The 18516-nt window shown below is 50.2% G+C and overlaps 1 protein-coding gene and 1 pseudogene across 2 annotated transcripts; both read left to right on the forward strand.

Annotated features, from left to right (window-relative positions):
• Positions 1 to 9355: 9355 nt before the first annotated feature.
• On the forward strand, positions 9356 to 17605 carry PIF1 (PIF1 5'-to-3' DNA helicase). 2 transcript variants are annotated; one of them, XM_075535768.1, is made up of 13 exons: positions 9356 to 9417; positions 9859 to 10432; positions 11259 to 11391; positions 11469 to 11594; positions 11715 to 11868; positions 11971 to 12085; positions 12169 to 12275; positions 13407 to 13546; positions 13857 to 13963; positions 15611 to 15695; positions 15795 to 15940; positions 16697 to 16888; positions 17065 to 17605. In XM_075535768.1, the coding sequence occupies exons 2-13, from the start codon at positions 9872 to 9874 to the stop codon at positions 17158 to 17160; spliced, it is 1962 nt and encodes a 653-aa protein (XP_075391883.1). In that variant the 5' UTR covers positions 9356 to 9417; positions 9859 to 9871; the 3' UTR covers positions 17161 to 17605. The 2 variants fall into 2 exon arrangements, with proteins under 2 accessions (XP_075391883.1, XP_075391882.1); XM_075535767.1 differs by having other exon boundaries at positions 11715 to 12085.
• On the forward strand, positions 14117 to 14872 carry LOC142430830 (acyl-CoA-binding protein pseudogene; annotated as a pseudogene).
• Positions 17606 to 18516: the final 911 nt, after the last annotated feature.

An 18516-nucleotide genomic window follows, 5' to 3' on the forward strand; every position in this document is an offset into this window, starting at 1 on the left:
ACCAAAGGGCTCTGCTTCTTTTCTCCCAGCAGTCCGGGCAGTGACGACCCTCGTTTATCTTCTCTCTTCCCTCGATGCTGCTGTCAAGAGTCAGGCCTAGAGTTCAATGCCCCTTCAGGACCAGTAGCTAACAGTCTAAACTTCAGGGGCTTTCTTTGGAGGAGTCGGCCCTGCCTCTTAGGGATCCCCAAGCACAGCCTTCTCCCTAGTTGAACATCGCTCAGAACTGGTTCACTCTCTGGTTCCCATACCTGAAGACCACTACTCTTTCCAGGGGTGTTCTCCCAGACTTGACAACCTTGCTGAGAAGTGGTGCAGGATGGAGTTCTACCCTCCAGAGGAGATCAGCTCAGAAAATTGTTTTAATTATATCTTGTACCGATTTTATACTTGGAGAAACAGGCCCAGGGAGAGACACAAGTGTCCTGCACTCTGCCAGGGGAAGAATTATGTGCGTGTAGGATCAATGATGACCTTCTTTGGCTTTGGCTGCCAGGCTAGTTAGCTGAACTCTCCTTTCAGCACTACATCTGCTAGCCCTCAGGCTCCACACCATTTCCTCATCTTCCTGGAAAGGGGCAGCCTGGAGCCTCAAGACTGAGGGGGAAGGAGAAACGAACAGCTCACTGCCAACTAGTCAATTCTGACACACAGGGAACTTCCCCTGTGAGTTTTCGAGACTGTAACTAACTTTCTGGCAGTAGAAAACCTTGTCTTTCAATGGGGAAGTAGATTTATGTGCATTTATTTGTAGGTTTAGTATTAAGGTAGCAGATGGACATTGGACTTCTACTCAAGTACTCCCGCAATGCAAGAACAATTTGCTCTATTAAACTGGCATTCCGTGATGCTCACCTTCCTGGCATGATCGCTGAAGACAAAGTGAGTCCATAAGCAAATGTGGTGAAGAAAGCTGATGGTGCCCGGCTACCAAAAGAGATAGCGTCTGGGGTCTTAAAGGCTTGAAGATAAGCAAACGGCTATCTAACTGAGAAGCTACAAAGCCCACAGGGAAGAAGCACACCAGCCTGTGTGATCATGAAGTGTCTATGGGATCAGGTATCAAAGACCCAGAACAAAAAATCATATCAATGTGAATGAGGGGAGTGTGGAGTGGAGACCCAAAGCCCATCTGTAGACAATTGGACATCCCTTCACAGAAGGGTCACAAGGAAGAGATGAGCCAGTCAGGGTGCTGTCTAGCATTGATGAAACACACAACATTCTGCTAATTCTTTAATGCTCCCCCCCCCCATTATCATGACCTCAATTCTACCTTACAAATCCAGTTAGACCAGAGCTGATACAGATAAGAGCTGGAAACACAGGGAATCCAGGACAGATAAATCCCTCAGGACCAATAATGAGAGTAGCGATACCAGAAGGGGAAGGGGAAGGTGGGGGGAGAACGGGAGAACTGATCACAATGATCCACATATAAGCCCCTCCCTGGGGGACAGACAACAGACAAGTGGGTGAAGGGAGACAGTGTAAGACATGAAAAAAAATTACTTATCAAGGGTTCATGAAGGACTTTGAAGTTGAGGGAGGAGGGGAGGAAATGAGCTGATATCAGGGGCTCGAATAGAAAGAATGTTTTGAAACTAATGATGGCAACATATGTACAAATGTGCTTGACACAATAGATGGATGTATGGATTGTGATAAGAGCTATAAGAGCCCCAGTAAAATGATTTGAAAAGAAAGAAAAGACTATATTTTAGATGTAGAGCCATTGGAAGGCTTCAGGTCTGGGAGTATGACGCCTCATTGCATTTGTGCCATTTGATCAAAGGACAAGGTTTACTCAGCTCTGCTTACAATGGGGTGTTTTCCATCCATCATCCAGATATTAAATGACATGTTTAAATGACCATGTTTGGGTCAGTAAGTGGTGAGGCTGGGATTCTAACTTTGACTGACTCCACTCTGTGCTCTTCACTAAATGACTTATTTTGCAGCACTGTGTGTCCAAGCCACACAAGCCCCAGGCCCTGCCTTGGGGAGCAGGTCATCCAGTCGGAGGATAGCTAAGCCCTGAGATGTTCTATGAGTGAGGGATACAGAGCTCATGGTGAGAGGCACTTCCCAGAGCTGGGGCTGGAATGACCGGGCTATTAGCTGAACAGAGGGGTGGGGGGAGTTTGGGGGAAAGGACCATCATGAACAAGGTAAAACTGTATCGTGATTTTTCAGGGGGAATGTAGACAGTTTTCAGGCGGTCGTAATGCTTGGGGGTGGGGTTCAGAGTGATGAAAGATGCTGACAAAAACACAACAGGAGCCAGAGCCACCAAGGGCCTTGAGTGCCGATGTAAGAGTTTGAAGCTACTCCTGCAAGGGCATGTCACTGAGTCAGGGAATAACCCTATTTTCATTTTAAAATCTCACTTTCACAGCTGCTGGCTGGAGATAGAAATGATGGGGGCAAACAGGGAGAAGGAGGCCCCATGAATAAGTAATGGAAGGGAGGAAGCCTGAACCAGAACAGTTCTATGAGGAGCAGAGGGGCACATTCAAGAGATAGTGCAGAGAGAGGTGGGGTTGACACTTGAGAATGGTTTAATTATCCATTGATGTATTCATTCACTAAATATTTGTTGAGAGTCTACCATGTATTAGACAATGTCCTGGTACAAAGGACAAAGCCGTGGACCCGATGACACATGCTCCCTGCCCTCATGAAGCTGGGAGAGAGAAAGGAGAAGTAAGAACACAAGTAAACACCACAGAACCAAATGTGCTAAGTTCACCAACGGAAACAAGTGAGTTCTGAGGGAGCACTGTTTTAGAAACAGTGCGTGTACTATTGTTGTTAGGTGCCCAGTCAGCTCTCACCCATAGCAACCATACACACAACAGAATGAAACACTGCATGATCCTGCGCCATCCTCACAATTGTTCCTATGCCAGAGCCCATTGATGCAACCACTGGGTCAATCCATCTCATTGGTGGCCTTCCTCTTTTCCACTGCCCCTCCACTTGACCAACCATGATGGCCTTCTTCAGGGCAAAACTTCTCTAAAGAGGGGCGATTTTGGCTCAGACCTGAAAGATGAAGAAGATGCAGTCACTCCAAGTAGGGCGTGGGGGTGGGGGTAGGGCAGAGGGCTGTGTCATGCAGAGGAAAGAGCAGGTACAAAGAACTGGCACAGGAAAGGGCTTAGGGTGCTGGAGGAACACCAAGGAGGCCAGTGTGGTAGGCCAATGTGAGCTAGGAAGAATGGCAGCCTTGAGATTCGAGTGGAAGGGGAGTTGGCTTTAGGGTATTGTAAAGACCGTTGAGTTGTATTTTAAAAGAATAACATAGGAAGCCATTGAAGACTATTAACTAGGGCAGTGGAAAGTCAGATGTAGGTTTTTGAAAGGATCCCACTTGCTGCTGCTAGGGAATGGATTTATAGAGCAGATGAGTAGAAGATGTGGATCCAGAAAAGATCAGGAAACCACCCAGGGATGATGTGATGGGCTGCTAACTCCAGGGTGTGGGATGGGGATAATAAGAAGTGAACAGATTCAAAAGACATCTTGGAAATGGAAACTAGCATGTTCCAGTGGGGGGGGGGGTTGGATATGGTAGGTGAAGAAGGAATGAAGAATGTGGTGGTCAGTTTTTAAGTTGCACCAAAAATGGTGGATCCAGTTATTGAGCTGATAAAGACAATGAGAAAGACAGGTGGATATGGTACTGGGGAAGATTGAAAGCTCTGTTTGGAGAAAGCAAGTGGATAGAGGGAGATACACAGTGTATTAGTCTGGGTACTTTAGAGAAACAAATCCACAGAAACTCATGCATAAGAGAGAGTTTTACTTAAAGGTTAAGTGTGCATCAAGAAAACATCCCAACCCAGTGCTGCCCAAGCCCACAAGTCCAACATTAACCCATTAACCCATATGTCCAACACCAATCCACAAAGTCCTCCTCCATCTCACAAAAGAGATGCAATGATGCCGACTGCAGGAGGAAAGCCTAGTCAGTGAATGTGTAAGCATCTCAGCACTGACAGGGGTCCCCACATAGCTGCTCCAGCACTCAGGGCTGCATCAGGGTAGGTCCATGTGGCTTCTCCTTGGGGATGTCTTGCAGGAACTCAGCCTTGCAAGCTGAAGCAGGGAACTGCTAAGGCAGCTGCACCCTGGTCCAACCATCAGAAAGCAAGAGGCCCAAGAACTAGAAAGGTGAGGCTCCCTGAGCCATTTATCCCTCCACCTTTCAATGAACTCCACATGTGTTTATCGGCCAGGTTGGCACAATAAACTAACTAACTCACACAGTCTGAAGTACAGGGGAGAAGAGTACGCTGGGGATATAATATTGGGAATCAAAATTTAGTTGGTAATTAAAACCATGGGATTGGAAAAGACAAGGAAGGACATGTTGGGGGCTTTCCTTGAGAGGCCTGTCTGAAGAGAGGTTAGCCAGAAGGGAGGAGAGTCTCATGTCCTGGAAGTTCAAAAGGCTTCCAGGAGGGAGTGGTTAGCTGTGTGGAATAATGCTGGGAGAATCAACAAAAGGAGAGTCTGCTGCCCATGTGATGAAGGAATGTACGATAAGCTCGTGCCCTGGGAGTGGTAAGACTGTGGTCCAGCGCCTCTCTAAGACTGTCATATGACCAGGGCCCAAGGGAGGGTGGGATTGGGGAAACTTGGAAACAAAGTGTGGGAGGAGGTATTCTCAAATTTCAATTGAGCTAATGTTGAAATACCCCTTTTAACCCTATCAGCCTTATGCTAATGTCCTGGAGTAAATTTGTAAGGAGCCCTGGTAGTGTTGTGGGTTATGCACAGGACTGCTAACTGTAATATAAGCAGTTCGAAACCATCAGCCACTCCACAGGAGAAAGAGGAGGCTTTCTACTCCCATAGAGAGCTACAGTCTCAGAAACCCATAGGAGCATTTCTACCTACTCAGTGGTAGTGCGTTTGGTTAGATGTGAGTCTTCCTAGTGAGAGGAGAGAGTGCAGATAAGACGGATGGAGTGGCTGGGGAAGAAATTTCCTAATAAAGAGAACAAATTCACTACTGCTGAGTCAATTCTGGGTCAGGGTAGGAAGTGTCCCTGTGGGCTGCAACCTTTACAGGAGCCGAACAGTTGTTCCGCGGAGCAGTTGGTGGTTTTCGAACTGATGACTTTGAGGTTAGCACCCCAACGCGAGTAAGCCACTACGCCACTGCTTGGCTTTGGGTTAGACAAGAGGAGGTCCAGGACAGTGCTTCACCTTGCCCTCACCGCATCAAGGATTAACATCAAGGATATCAAGGGGAGGTGGGGGGCGCAATAACCACCTGGAGGGAGGAAGTCCACCCTACAGTGAGGGAGCCTCTGGCTCCACCCCTCTCTTCCACCGGCCAATCAGGATCAGGTTGATGAGACAGGGGATGTGGGGGAGGGACAGAACCACAGAACCAGTTACTGTGAGGCGGTGTCTTTAAGTTACTCATTTGATTTCTTTCCCTACAAGGACTTAACTGCGGTTCCTCTTTACAAACCTGGGTGACTGTACAACTATTCTGGAAAAAGATCTGGCCATTTCGTCTAACACTAAATATACCTACCCTAAAGTCAGTGCTCTCAAGTGGATTCCGATTCACAGAGCACACACCAACCTTATAAAACAGCAGAAAGGTTCCCTGCAAATCTTCCTAAAGCAAACAGTCTCATTTTCCTCCTCTAGTGGGTCTAGGGGCTGGTGGTTTTGAACCGCCACCCTTTTGGTTAGCAGCCCACCAGTTTACCTTATGGACCACCACAGCTCCAGACCCAGTAACGTCTTACCTACTTGCTTAAAATAAGTTAAGGCAGCGGTTCTCAACCTGTGGGTCGCAACCCTTTCACAGGGGTCGCCCGATTCATAACAGTAGCAATATGACAGTGATGAAGTAGCAAACGAAAATAATGTTATGGTAGGGGGGTCACCACAACATGAGGAACTGTATGAAAGGGTTGCAGCATGAGGAAAGTGGAGGACCACTGAGTTAAAGCATATTCACAAAAAGGGATCTTTCTATCAACAGCACTTGAAATGTGGCTAGAGAGACCCAAGAATTGAACATTCCATTTCAGTTCTTTAAAACTTCATGAGAAAACCCCATCATCTTTTAATCCCAGTTTTCCACAAACTCTTTGAAGGATAGTACAGTTCTCTATCTCAGAATTCTTCCAGTGACACACCCAAGATTTGTTTATTTGACAAATCTTTAAGAAGCTAGGCAAATATTGAGCTCTAGTGTGCAGTATGCATACTGAAGTGTTTAGAAGTGAAATGCCCTCAGGTCTGCACTCTAAAATGCATAATAAGTAAACAGGTGAGTTGATTGATGTAGAGGTAGATCGATGGATAAACAAAAACTTGCTGCTGCTGAGTGCATTTCAACTCATAGCAACTATATAAGATAGTGTAGCATTACCCCATAGGGTTTCCTAGGGAATAATCTTTATGGAGGTAAAATGTCACATTTTTTGCCTACAGATCAGTTGGTGGGTCCTAGCCACCAGCAACCTTAGCAATCAAGGCGAAACCACTGCACACCAGAGCTCCTTTGGACTGATGAAGACAAATGATAAAGTAAGTATAACAAAAATATTAGGAGTTAGGTATCAGGTATATAGCTATAGATGTAAATATCTTTCCATTCTTTCTATACATGTTTGAATATTTTCATAATAAGATGTTGGGAGACGAAATCCCATTTGGAAGTCCCCGTGTTCTCCATGGAGGCAATCTGGGGCGAAGGAAACAGGCTGTATTGAGTACCCTTGTCTTCTTTTGCAGGCGCCCTGGTGGCACGGTGGGAAGTACTCCATTGCTAACTGCAAGGCAGTTGGTTGGAAGCCAGCCAGCAGGCCTGCAGGAGAGAAGACCTGTTGATCTATTCCTGTAAAGACAACAGCCTAGGGGCTGCTCTACCTTGTGATACAGGGTCCTCATGAGTTGGAATCAATTTGAAAGCTGTGGGTTTTTATTAGTCAGTTCCCTTTTGAGCAGAGGGGAGTGGGAAAAGAGAAAACAGGCTTTGGAAACAGACCTGGGTTCACAAGCTCAACTGTTTAATTTTGTAACTGCATGACTGTATTCATTTTCTTCTGAAGCTTTAACAAACTGGACAAAGCTAGTTGCCTAAAACAGCACACATTTATTATCCAACAGGCCCAGAAGTGGGAAATCTAAAAGGAGAATTCTGGGCTGTGTTCCTGCTGAGAGCTCCCAGGGCGAATACATAGCCTCGCTTTCTCTGGGGCCTTAGTTCTAACAGAAGCACACGGGGATGGGTTTAACAAATAGAAATGTATTCTCTCGCAGTTTAGGAGGCTAGCAGTCACAGTGCCAGGTGCCAGCTCGAGGAAAGAGCTTTCTGCACTGACTCTGGAGGAAGGCCCTTTCAACATCTGTGAGCCTGCCATTCCTTGGAGATCGCCATGTGTCTTGGCATACATTTTCCCCTGGTCTAGGAGGTTCTCAGCACCGGGATCCTGGTCCAAGAGATACCCTACACTCTGGGTTCTTCTTTCTTGGTGATACTAAGGTTCCCCCCTCTCTCTGATTGTTTCTCTCTCCTTTTATTCTTGTGAGATAAAGGTTATGAAATACATACTCCAGGGAAACTCTGTTTACATGATTCTTTACAAGTCAAGATGGTGCCTTGAGCAAAGATGGTGCATCCCACCCTTGTTCCTTTAAAACGATTGGCCATTCACGTCATTCTGGCTGTACAGCACCTAACAATATTGACTGTATCATTATAAAACTGCCAATCATGGGTTTGCTAAGTGGACATATTTTGGGGGACAAAATCCAATCCATGATATAGGGGTCCTATGATCCTCCTGTATTCCTTGGTGCATGAGTCCTTTCACCATCTTAAACACCAACAGCAGCGTAGAATCTTCAAATCCCCTTCTCTGACATCTGCTTTCTTAGTTACATATCCTTCTACCACATTTTCCTTACAAGGAAATGTGATTACATTGGGCTCACCCAGATAATCCAGGATAATCTCCCTTCTCAAGATCCTTAATTTAACCATATCTGCAAAGTGCCTTTTTTTGCCCTGTAAGGTATTCACAAATTCTGAAGATTAGTACATGGGCATCTTTTGGGGAGCGTTGTTCTGCCTACAACAGCAACTTAGAGAATTAGCTTTAATGTATTTGATGCCTCATTCGTAGTTACCCATGACACTAGGTCAAGACAACACTGAATAAAACAAATATTTCTCATGATTTTTTAATAACAGGTATTTTAAACGACATTACCCACACACCAGGCAATTCACTCATCAAAAGTGTACAATTTAATGCAACCATCAGCACAGTTTTAGAACATTTTTCATCTTTCCCCATTCTTGAGTATGAGGAAGAAAAGTCTTGAAACGTTACGGAAACTTAGGGTAACATCTGACTGGCAGGGTTGGGAGAAGATTGGGCTGAAGTAGAAAGAAAATGTTCTGGAAATTATGATGGTAACATATGTACTTGACAAAATGTATGTATGTATTGTGATAAGATCTATATGGACCCCCAATACATTTTGTTAAAAAAAAGAAAAAGCTCTATGATAGCAGTTCTCAACCAGTGGGCCGCGACCCCCTTGGGGGCAGAATGACTCTTTCACAGGGGTCGCCTAATTCATAACAGTAGCAAAATGACAGTGATGAAGAAGCAACGAAAATAATTTTATGGTTGGGGGCTCACCACAACATGAGGAACTGTATTAAAGGGTTGCAGCATTAGGAAGGTGGGGAACCACTTCTCTAGGACCAGTGTGATAAGACCACTTGGCCTTGAACTCTTCATTTAAAATATGAGGGTAATTAAATCCACGGTAGGTATCATTCATTACCTGTAAACTGAGCAGGACTAGACTCACTTAAAAAGACCTCTTCCGGCTATGTAGTACCAGTCTTCAATGTGGGAAGGATAATTAAAAATAAATTCTCTGAGCATCCAGTGCAGTAGGAGAGAGAATAATTCCTGAACACAGAGGCACCAGGCACCTCAGACACTGGGAAAGAAAATGCGGAAAAAGGCGCAGAGAAGGGTGGAAAGAGTTCGAAGGCTGCAGGGAGCGATCCTAGAAGGAGAAACAAGGGCGCGCGAGACCCGAGGCATTACAGGATCAGGGCCCAGTGCCAGCTCCTCCCACTCATCCGTTACGCAAGGCAAACTCCGGCCAGAGTAAACCCGCCTCCCTTCTGCTGGGGATTGATTGGTACAGCCCCGTTGCAGGAGTTAGTACCCAATAAAAGGCACGCCTATTGACACGCCCTTTCCTCTGATTGGCTAAAGGATTTAAAGGTCCGTCCGGTGATAGGGTAATTTTATACCCCGTGTATTTGAAAATTCCTACTTCCGAACTAGGCCATCCCTAAACGACAGTCTCTGGTCACCTAGATCATCTGATTCCCTGCCTAGGAAAGTAAGTGTACCCCCGAAATTGGGAGGCGAGAGTGTGAATTCATCAAGGGGTTCGAATGTCTACCGGGAGGGTGCAGATGAATGGGTGCGATGAAAGGAGCCGTGGAGGTGGGAAGCGCCTACCAGCCGTTGAGGCTTAATGGCAAGCGTTCCACTTAACACGAGTGAGATAAAATGAACCAGGGCGCTGATTACGTGTTAGCCCCCTCCCCTCTTCCCCACGGGCAATGCCCTTGATTGCTGGGGAGAGGAGCCCGAAGATAGGCGTCCTCCTTCGTTCTCGTGGAAGCAGTCCACTTCGCGACGCGAGGGCTAACTTCGGCGGCGGCCGTTCCTTCGGAACGCCCACCTCTGCAACCTCTTGTGCCTCAATCTGGCCTCCCACCATCCAGTAAGTCCCCTGAGCCACCTTAACCTACCTTTACGTTTCCTCCCTTCTCAGACCTGCCGCGACGATGCTGCCGAGCGCCGAGACGGAGGCAGCCGAGTGCGAGGACGCGGAACTGCGGTGCCGCGTGGCCGTGGAGGAGCTGAGTCCCGGCGGGCAGCCACGAAAGCGGCAGGCCCTGCGCGCCGCGCAGCTGAGCCTAGGACGCAACGAGCGCCGCGAGCTGATGCTGCGGCTGCAGGCGCCGGGCCCGGCTGGGCGGCCGCGCTGCTTTCCCCTGCGCGCCGCGCGCCTCTTCACCCGCTTCGCCGCCGCTGGGCGGAGCGCGCTGCGTCTCGCTGCGGACCGGGCTCCCGGGCCCGGCGCCGGCACCGTGCAGCTGCTGCTTTCCGATTGCCCTCCGGACCGCCTGCGCCGCTTCCTACGCACGCTGCGCCTCAAGCTGCTGGCTGCTCCAGGGCCCGGGCCCGCGCCTGCCCGAGCGCAGCTGCTGGGCCCGCGGCCCCGAGACTTCATCACGGTCAGTCCCGTGCAACCGGAGGAGCTGCGCCGAGCCGCGGCCACCCGGGTTCCGCCGGAGAAGGTGCCGCCGCCAAAGAAGGCCAGGGCTGGAGCGGAGCACAGCAAAGTGAGGACAAGAAAGAGGGGGAAGTTTGGGGAGTAACATGTGACATTTCTAGAGATGGAGGAAACTGAGAGGCCTGAGAGTGGGTGAAGATGGTGGTTGTACCTGAGGAGGCTGCTCAGAGAAATGACCACCAGGTATCTGAGTGTCCTGAGAAGGTGGGAATTGCACATGTGCTTCTCAGAGTTGAACCCCAGTCTGGGGAAGAGCTTGGGCAGCACTGTGTGTGAAGGGAAAACAAAGGAGAAAAGGGGCGTTCAGAGAGTCAGGTTGGTGGTCAGCAGGGGCAGCGTTGGCCAAGAGCCCAGTAAAGTGAAGTAGTATCCAAGTCCAGTGGGTTGACAGTGTTCGTAGATTGACCCCAGTACACAGAGTTTGCGTAGATCATTGGGGCTTGAGATTAAGCAGGAGGAAAGATAGATAAGGGGGCAAGAAAGACCCCCCTGGCTAGGCAGGGTTTTGCTTGGGTGTATTGAGGCCAGAGAGACAGCAAATGAGACAAAAGGCTGAGGGAGATGACCAGGAGGGTAAGAGAACTGGGAAGGAGCTAGGGGAGGCTCCGAACCCAAGGAGGGGCTTCAGGGCACCAGAGGTCAGTGTAGTCCCAGCCTTGGTTCCTTCCTCCAGGACAGGTCTGAACTCCATCGCTCCAGATGAGCCAGGCCGGGGACCACACTCTTGTCCACCTTTACCCAAGGGCTCCGAGAAGGATGTTGGTAGGGAGGCAGAAGGCTGGGTGCAGGCCTAGTATTGTACCCAGGTTCATAAGGGGAGGAAGGATAATTTAGGGGGTGAGAGGAACCCCTGAGATAGTCCTTTCCCCTCCCAGGAAGCCCTGAGGTGGCCCCTGCCTGTGAAGAAGCTGAGCTTGCCTTCCACCAAGCCGCAGCTCTCTGAAGAACAGGCTGCAGTGCTGAATGTCGTCCTGAAAGGCCAGAGTGTTTTCTTCACAGGGAGTGCAGGTACTAGGGGACAGAGACGGGGTGGGAAGCAAGGGGATGGAAGAACAGACATAACTCTGACTTTGTCACCTGCCCAGGGACAGGGAAGTCATACCTGCTGAAGCGTATCCTGGGCTCCCTGCCTCCCACAGGCACCGTGGCCACAGCCAGCACTGGGGTTGCAGCCTGTCACATTGGGGGTACCACCCTCCACGCCTTTGCAGGTAAGGGGGTGTCCCAGGCTTGAGTTAGGAGCAAGCCAGGCCTGTGGAAGAGGGGAGGGGGGGAGTTTAAGTAGAGAGGGGAAGGGAGCCTCAGCTCAGACTGAGAAATGTCACTCACAGGCATTGGTTCTGGCCGAGCCCCTCTGGCCCAGTGTGTGGCTCTGGCCCAGCGGCCAGGCGTGCAGCAAGGCTGGCTGAACTGTCAGCGGCTGGTCATTGATGAGATCTCCATGGTGGAGGCGGACCTGTTTGACAAGTTGGAAGCTGTGGCCAGGTCAGTGTATGCCATGAGGGCAGCAAGTAAGGTCTGGAGTGTGGTGCTTTTGCCACGGGTTGCTGCTCACCCTAGCCCTTCTCACCCTGGGCCCCTCCCCAGAGCTGTCCGAAGGCAGGACAAGCCCTTTGGCGGAATTCAGCTCATCATCTGTGGGGACTTCCTACAACTGCCACCGGTCACCAAGGGCTCTCAGCCCCCACAGTTCTGTTTCCAGGTATCAGTGAGCCTCCGGCCCTTCCCTCCCCACCTCTGTGAGTATAAGCTCTGCCCCTGACCAGCTCCATCCCGCCCCACCAGGCTAAGAGCTGGAAGAGGTGCGTCCCAGTGACCTTGGAGCTAACCCAGGTGTGGCGGCAGGCGGATCAGGCCTTCATCTCCCTGCTACAGGCTGTGAGGCTGGGCAGGTGGGCCCTGATGGAAAGGGGTCTGAGGGAAGCGACACTCGGAAGGGAGAGATGTATTTGTCCTCGGGACCACAGTCTGCCCAGAGAGAGGAGCATGGGGCAAGACAAGGGAAGGGTGGACAGACAGATACAGGACAAACTGGAATGTGAAGTCAAACTCCCAAACCCAAGTTCCTTCTGCTCTTCGAGTCTAAGGGGCCCCTGGAGGGGTCCCTGGGTAAAGAGATGGGCAGTGCTGCAGCCATGGTGCCTCCCCAAGAGGGCAAAAGTTTGGAATGCCATGACTGATCTAATGTGGGAAAGGAAGGCAGGCCAGGAGGGTAGGAGAAACGGAGCTAGAGCTGGGCTGTGACAGACAGATCCAACTGGGTGGTGGGGGGTGGATACTGAGGGGTCTTCTCTGCCTAGAACCTCTAGTGCAGATGCAGGAGGCAGACAGGGGAGCACACATGGGGGACAAGAGGAAAGCTTGGTGACTGAGTAGGTGGAGAGGGTCCTCAACCTGTCCTCCTCTTCCCATTTGAGTTGCTGCTGGTGTGGGTTCCAGATGGGAAAACAGACACACAGGCTGGATTAGTTTCCCCAAGGCAGCAGGTGAGGGCTAGAGGATTATACACCTGAGCAGTGGTTCTCGACGTTCCTGATGGCACGATCCTTTCATATAGTTCCTCATGTTGTAGTGACCCCCAACCATAACATTTTTGTTGTGACTTCATCACTCTCATTTTGCTACTGTTATGAATCTGGCAACTCCTGTGAAAGGGTCGTTCGACCCCCAAAGTGGTCTGTCTCAACCCACAAGTTGAGAACCACTGCACTAGAGGTTGATCTGACTCTTTGGTTAGATCTTCCAAACTTCTGCCCTTCAGAATACTGGGTGAGGGGGGGAGGGGCTAGCTCCTCCTTCCTTACTGGGATCACAGCCCAGCACTCCCTTCCCCCATCCTCATCCCCCATGTCTGGAGCCCAAGTAGGGAAGGGACAAGGTGACTAAACTGGGGGCTTGCAAATATGGCCCATGTGGGCCTTTCTGACCCAAGGTCTGACTTACATGACCTGCTGCTTGGTCATAAAGCCACATGCCTTCCTGGTGCTCAGGTGACCTCTGTCCTGACATTCTGGCCTCCACAGGTGCACCGATGAGATGACCCGCCAGCTCCAGGCCACGGCTACCCATAAGGTGGGGTGGGATGGAATTGTAGCCACCAGGCTCTGCACACACCAGGACGATGTGGCTGTCACCAACCAGAAGAGGTTGCAGAAACTGCCAGGTGAGCAGGGAGCTTGGATTGGGCTGGGCCAGCTAGAAGAGCCACCAGACAGGTGTGGGAGATCCCTGCTCCCAACCACAGTGGCTGTAAATGCCCTGCCATTTGCAGATGTAACTGTGGGTGCAGTGAGGTGATTGCTCAGCCAGTAAGTGCTGGAGCTGAAGCTGGAACCCAGGCCTCTGACCCCAAGACCCCAGCTAGGCTGATCCCTTGCTTTGACTCCCCTCTCCTCCACCACATCCCCACATGCCAAGTGTTTTTGGAAACAGCATCTGTGATTTCTCATCTATTTTCCCAACTCGTTTCCCAGGTGAGGTGCACAGCTTTGAGGCTACAGACAGTGACCCTGAGCAGGCCCGGACCTTAGATGCCCAGTGCCCTGCTAGTCGTCTCCTTCAGCTAAAGCTCGGGGCCCAGGTAAGGGGGAAGCAGGGCCTAGACCTGGGAACTTGGGGTGCCCCATGTGGCCTTCCCCTCTGCCTGAGCAGCTCCTCCACCATTGTGACTGTGACTCACTCCCTGTATCCCCAGCCCCTCCTGTCTGCAGTTCTCCCTGCCTCCTTCCCTCTATCCCCTGGAGCTCCAGGCAGGGGTGCTTTGGCCAAGTGCCTTTCCTATGAAGCTCAGTTTCATCTATAAAATGTGGAGCCCCCACCCCCATGTGATGGGCTTCTGCAATGTCCCCCCAGATGTGAGGGTCCCGAGAAAATGGTGCCGAGGCCATCTTGGACCTCCTGGCTACACAGGGAGACCAGAATCCAAGTCCTCAGAGACAGGAATAGAAGAGCCATCTTAAGAAACTTCACTCCACCATACCACTAAAACCCTCTCTGCCTGTCTGCTCTCAAAGAGGCTCTTCCTCGTTGATTCTTTGGAAGCTCTCTGGACTCCTTGCCACTCTGCCGGCATGGCTCAGGCCAAGTTTGACAAAGGTGCTGAAGAAGTGAAGCCCCTCAAGGCCAAACCAGCAGATACTGAAATGCTGTTCATCTACAGCCGTTTCAAACAAGCTACTGTGGGCGACATAAACCCAGAACAACCTGGGGTGTTGGACTTTAAAGGCAAGGCCAAGTGGGATGCCTGGAATGAGCTGACAGGGACCTCCAAGGAAGATGCCTTGAAAACTTACAAAGACAAAGTAGAAGAGCTAAAGAAAAAGTATGGAATATAAAAGGGGACTGGGTGTGGCTGCCAGCCAAGCCTTTGATCCCATCAGATGTAACTACGCCTTGTCCTTTCTAATATTGCTGTTGAAATTAAGTAATGAAGATAACCAGTTAACCCAATTCCTCAAGCTGTCCAAGATAGAGCTTTCCCAGATGAAGAGCAAAAGATGGGTACTAACATTATTTGTAGATCAGTTAAAAGTGAATTTGCTACCCCCCCCCCCCAAAAATAAAAAAGAAACTTCACTCTACCCCAGATCTAAAGGACATCCATTAGGGAAACAGCAAGAACAGTAAGGCTGGGGAAGAGGATGGCAAGGCCTGGGGCCTATCCCTTAAGACTACTGCCCCACATACATCCCCCATCACAGATCTTAGTATGTTCAAAGCATGTGATGTCTGTCACCTCACTGATCTTTACTGCATACTTTGGACATGTTATCAGGAGAGATCAGTTCTGGCGAAGGACATCATGGTTGGTAAAGTAGAGGGGGAGCAAAAAAGAGGAAAGCTCTCACCAAGATGGACTGGCACAGTGGCTGCAACAATGGCTCACACATAAGAACATTTGTGAGGATGCTGTAGGACCAGGCAGTATTTCGTTCCGTGGTGCATAAGGTTGCTATGGGTCAGAACCGACTCGAGGGCACCTAACCACTATCACCTCCTCTAAGAAACATAGAGCAAATGGTATTCTCCTTTGACAACAAGCAGGAAACTGAGACCCAGGACAATAAAGCAGCTTCCCCAAGGGTAGTAGCCAGTTAGTGGCAGAGCTAAGGACAGGGACTCAACCCTCCTGTGACAGACAGCTCAGTGCCCTCAACCTCTGAGAACAGTATCCCCTGGAGGTGAAGCCAGGTAGCTTGACATTCCTCCTTTTCTCTTTCCTCTGCAGGTAATGCTGCTGAAGAACCTAGCAGTATCCCGAGGCCTGGTCAATGGGGCTCGAGGGGTGGTCGTGGGATTTGAGGAGGGGAAAGGTAAGTGATGGGGGAGATGATGGGGAGGAAAGGCAACTTCTGACCACCTCTGAACCCTGAAGTGAATGACAGATTAACTTTCTCCATTGCCACCCCCAGGGCTGCCCCAAGTAAGATTCCTGTGTGGGGTCACTGAGGTCATCCGTGCTGACCGCTGGACAGTACAGGTCACTGGGGGTCAACTAATCAGCCGGCAGCAGCTGCCCCTCCAGCTGGCCTGGGCAATATCCATCCACAAGAGCCAGGTGAGCACCCTGTGTGTGGCATAGGGGTAGGCCACAGGTAAGAGGAACGAGATGTGTTGCGGGTCTTGAAGGCTTTATGGAATTAAGCTTGCCCTGGATGGAAAAATTCCAGACCAAGCGATTAATAAAATTTCTTTTAGTATATTTCCCACCTCTCCTCTGCCATCCTCGCCCCATCATTTTGAGCTCCTACCAACCCACAGCCACTGAGTCGATTCTGATTCTGAGTGACCCTATAGGACAGAGAACTGGTCCATAGGGTTTCTGAGACTACATCCTTAAGGGAACTGGAAACCTCATCTTTCTTCTGGGGAGTGGCTGGTGGGTTTGAGTCACTAACTTTCTAGTTAGCGGCCCCATGCTTAGCCCACTGCACCACTAGGATTCCCTGAGCCCCTACTAAATATGTTACATTGAATCCTTACAACGTATAGTATAAGGTATAGGTGTAATTATTATTCCCATTTTACAGGAAAACAGGTTCAGAGAAGTTAGGGAGTGAATGGCAGAGTCAGCATTCCCCAAGTCTGTCTGTCTGTCCTCAAGCCTGAGCTCTTTCCTTTCACCGTTGCACTTCAACTCTTTCCTAGATCTGTAGGAACCTCTCCTGCTCAGCCATCCACCTGCTGGCAGCCCTTCCTCCTGCTTCCAACATCTTGGGCTGCAGCTGGGCTGGAGAAGGTAGGGTCAGGCTCACTCTCCGCCACCAGGGGCTTCCAGCTCAGGTGGCTACATTTCTGCTCCTCCACCCACTAGGGCATGTCCCTGGATTGTGTGGAGATCTCTCTGGGCCGAGTGTTTGCCAGCGGCCAGGCCTATGTGGCACTCTCCCGGGCCCGCAGCCTGCAGGGCCTACGTGTGCTGGACTTCAACCCTACGGTGGTGTGCTGTGACCCCCAAGTGCTACGCTTCTATGCTGCCCTACGGCGGGACAGGGGACTCAGGCTGGTAATGTGATTCACCCAGTGTTGTGCTGCGGATCTGTGGCTGGGCTGGGAGTTAGACTGAGAGGTCCCATGGGCCTCTGGGGCAGGAATAGCAGAGCTCCTTGCTGGCTCCTTTGTGGATGGGGTGAAGGGAAGGAGCAGCACCTCCCCTGACTAGTTTCTCTGCCTCTGATCCAGGAGTCCCCAGATGATGAGGAACATGGACCCGAACCACTGAGCTCAGCCCTAAAGAGAAGACAGAGGGGGTCTCCCCATCCTCCTGCTCCCACCTGAGAAGCCTGGAGGTTGGGGGAGGGGGACTGGAAGGGTGGCCAAAGCCCCTTCCATCCTTCTTCAGGGGCTCTACCTCTTGGCAGGGCGGAAGAGAGAGTGCTTCCCTCAGTTTGCCAGCAACCTGTTCCCGCCTCTTCCCCGGGTGAACTGCTTTCTGTGGCAGCCAGGAATGGGCTTGTAGTGACACCAGGTATCAGAGGACAAAGCTGTGTGGGTTGGCCACAGGACACAGGGTTTCTCACACTGCGGCAGGGGGCTGCAGTGGAGAGAGGCCAGCTATCGCTCAGCCCAACATTGCTCAGACAAGCACTTCCTAGGCCTAACCTGATATGCACTACAAGTGAATGCCCATATTCCAAGCTGCTTTTGTTGTGGGTGCAGGGACAAGTATTGAGGACATTGAAATGTGTTCTATTAGATGGTATTTATTTAAGACAAATAAACTTGTGAATTGTGTAAGTACTTTGAATCTGAATCTGCGCTGCCTAGAATCTGGTCTATGCATGCCAGGAAGGCCTGGTGTCTGTTTTCTCTCTCACAAGCATACCAAGTCGTTGGTTTACATCATGCTGGCTAAGAGTACAGCATCCTTAGGTGAGGGTGTGTGGTTTGGGAAGGTGAGTTATCTGAGGTTGGTGACTGACAGTGTGAATCACGTCCCCCAGTCATCAACCAGGGACACACGAGAGAAAGAATGTGGGAAGACACGAGAAGCAGCCAGAGGCAACACTGCAAGAAAGCGGTTGGCCTTGGATGAGGCGGTCTCGGTGTGGGCCCTCCCAGAGCTCCAGCTTGAAAACTAACAGGGCCAGGATCATCCACACGTTCACTTCAGTTTATCCGAAAGCAGATGGATGTGGGGCAACTGAAACCCACACTACCCATGGTAGATGGGATTGTAAAATGGCACTGCCTCATGGCAAATAGTCTGGCAACTCCTCAAAAAGTGAAACAGATGCCCCAACTATTCCATCCTCCATATATATCCTGAGGAAATTAACACAAACAGATACGCAATCCCCAATGTTACACTGCAGACTCACTCACAATAACTAAAAGGTAGGAACCCCAGTGCCCATCAGCAGAGGAGTGGATAAACCAGAGGTGGTACACCACCTCCAGGAGTCCCTCATAAGGTGACCAGACGTCCCGCTTTTGGCGGGACAGTCCCAATTTTTTTTACATTTTATTTTGGGCTCATACAACTCTTCTCACAATCCATACATACATAAATTGTGTAAAGCACATCTGTATATTCTTTGCCCTCATCATTTTCAAAGCATTTGCTCTCCAGTGAAGCCCTTTGCATCAGGTCCTCTTTTTTCCCCCCTCTCTCCCCCACTCCCCACTCCCTCA

The sequence above is a fragment of the Tenrec ecaudatus genome, chromosome 17 (genome assembly GCF_050624435.1).
Source record: "Tenrec ecaudatus isolate mTenEca1 chromosome 17, mTenEca1.hap1, whole genome shotgun sequence".
NCBI lineage: Eukaryota > Metazoa > Chordata > Mammalia > Afrosoricida > Tenrecidae > Tenrec > Tenrec ecaudatus.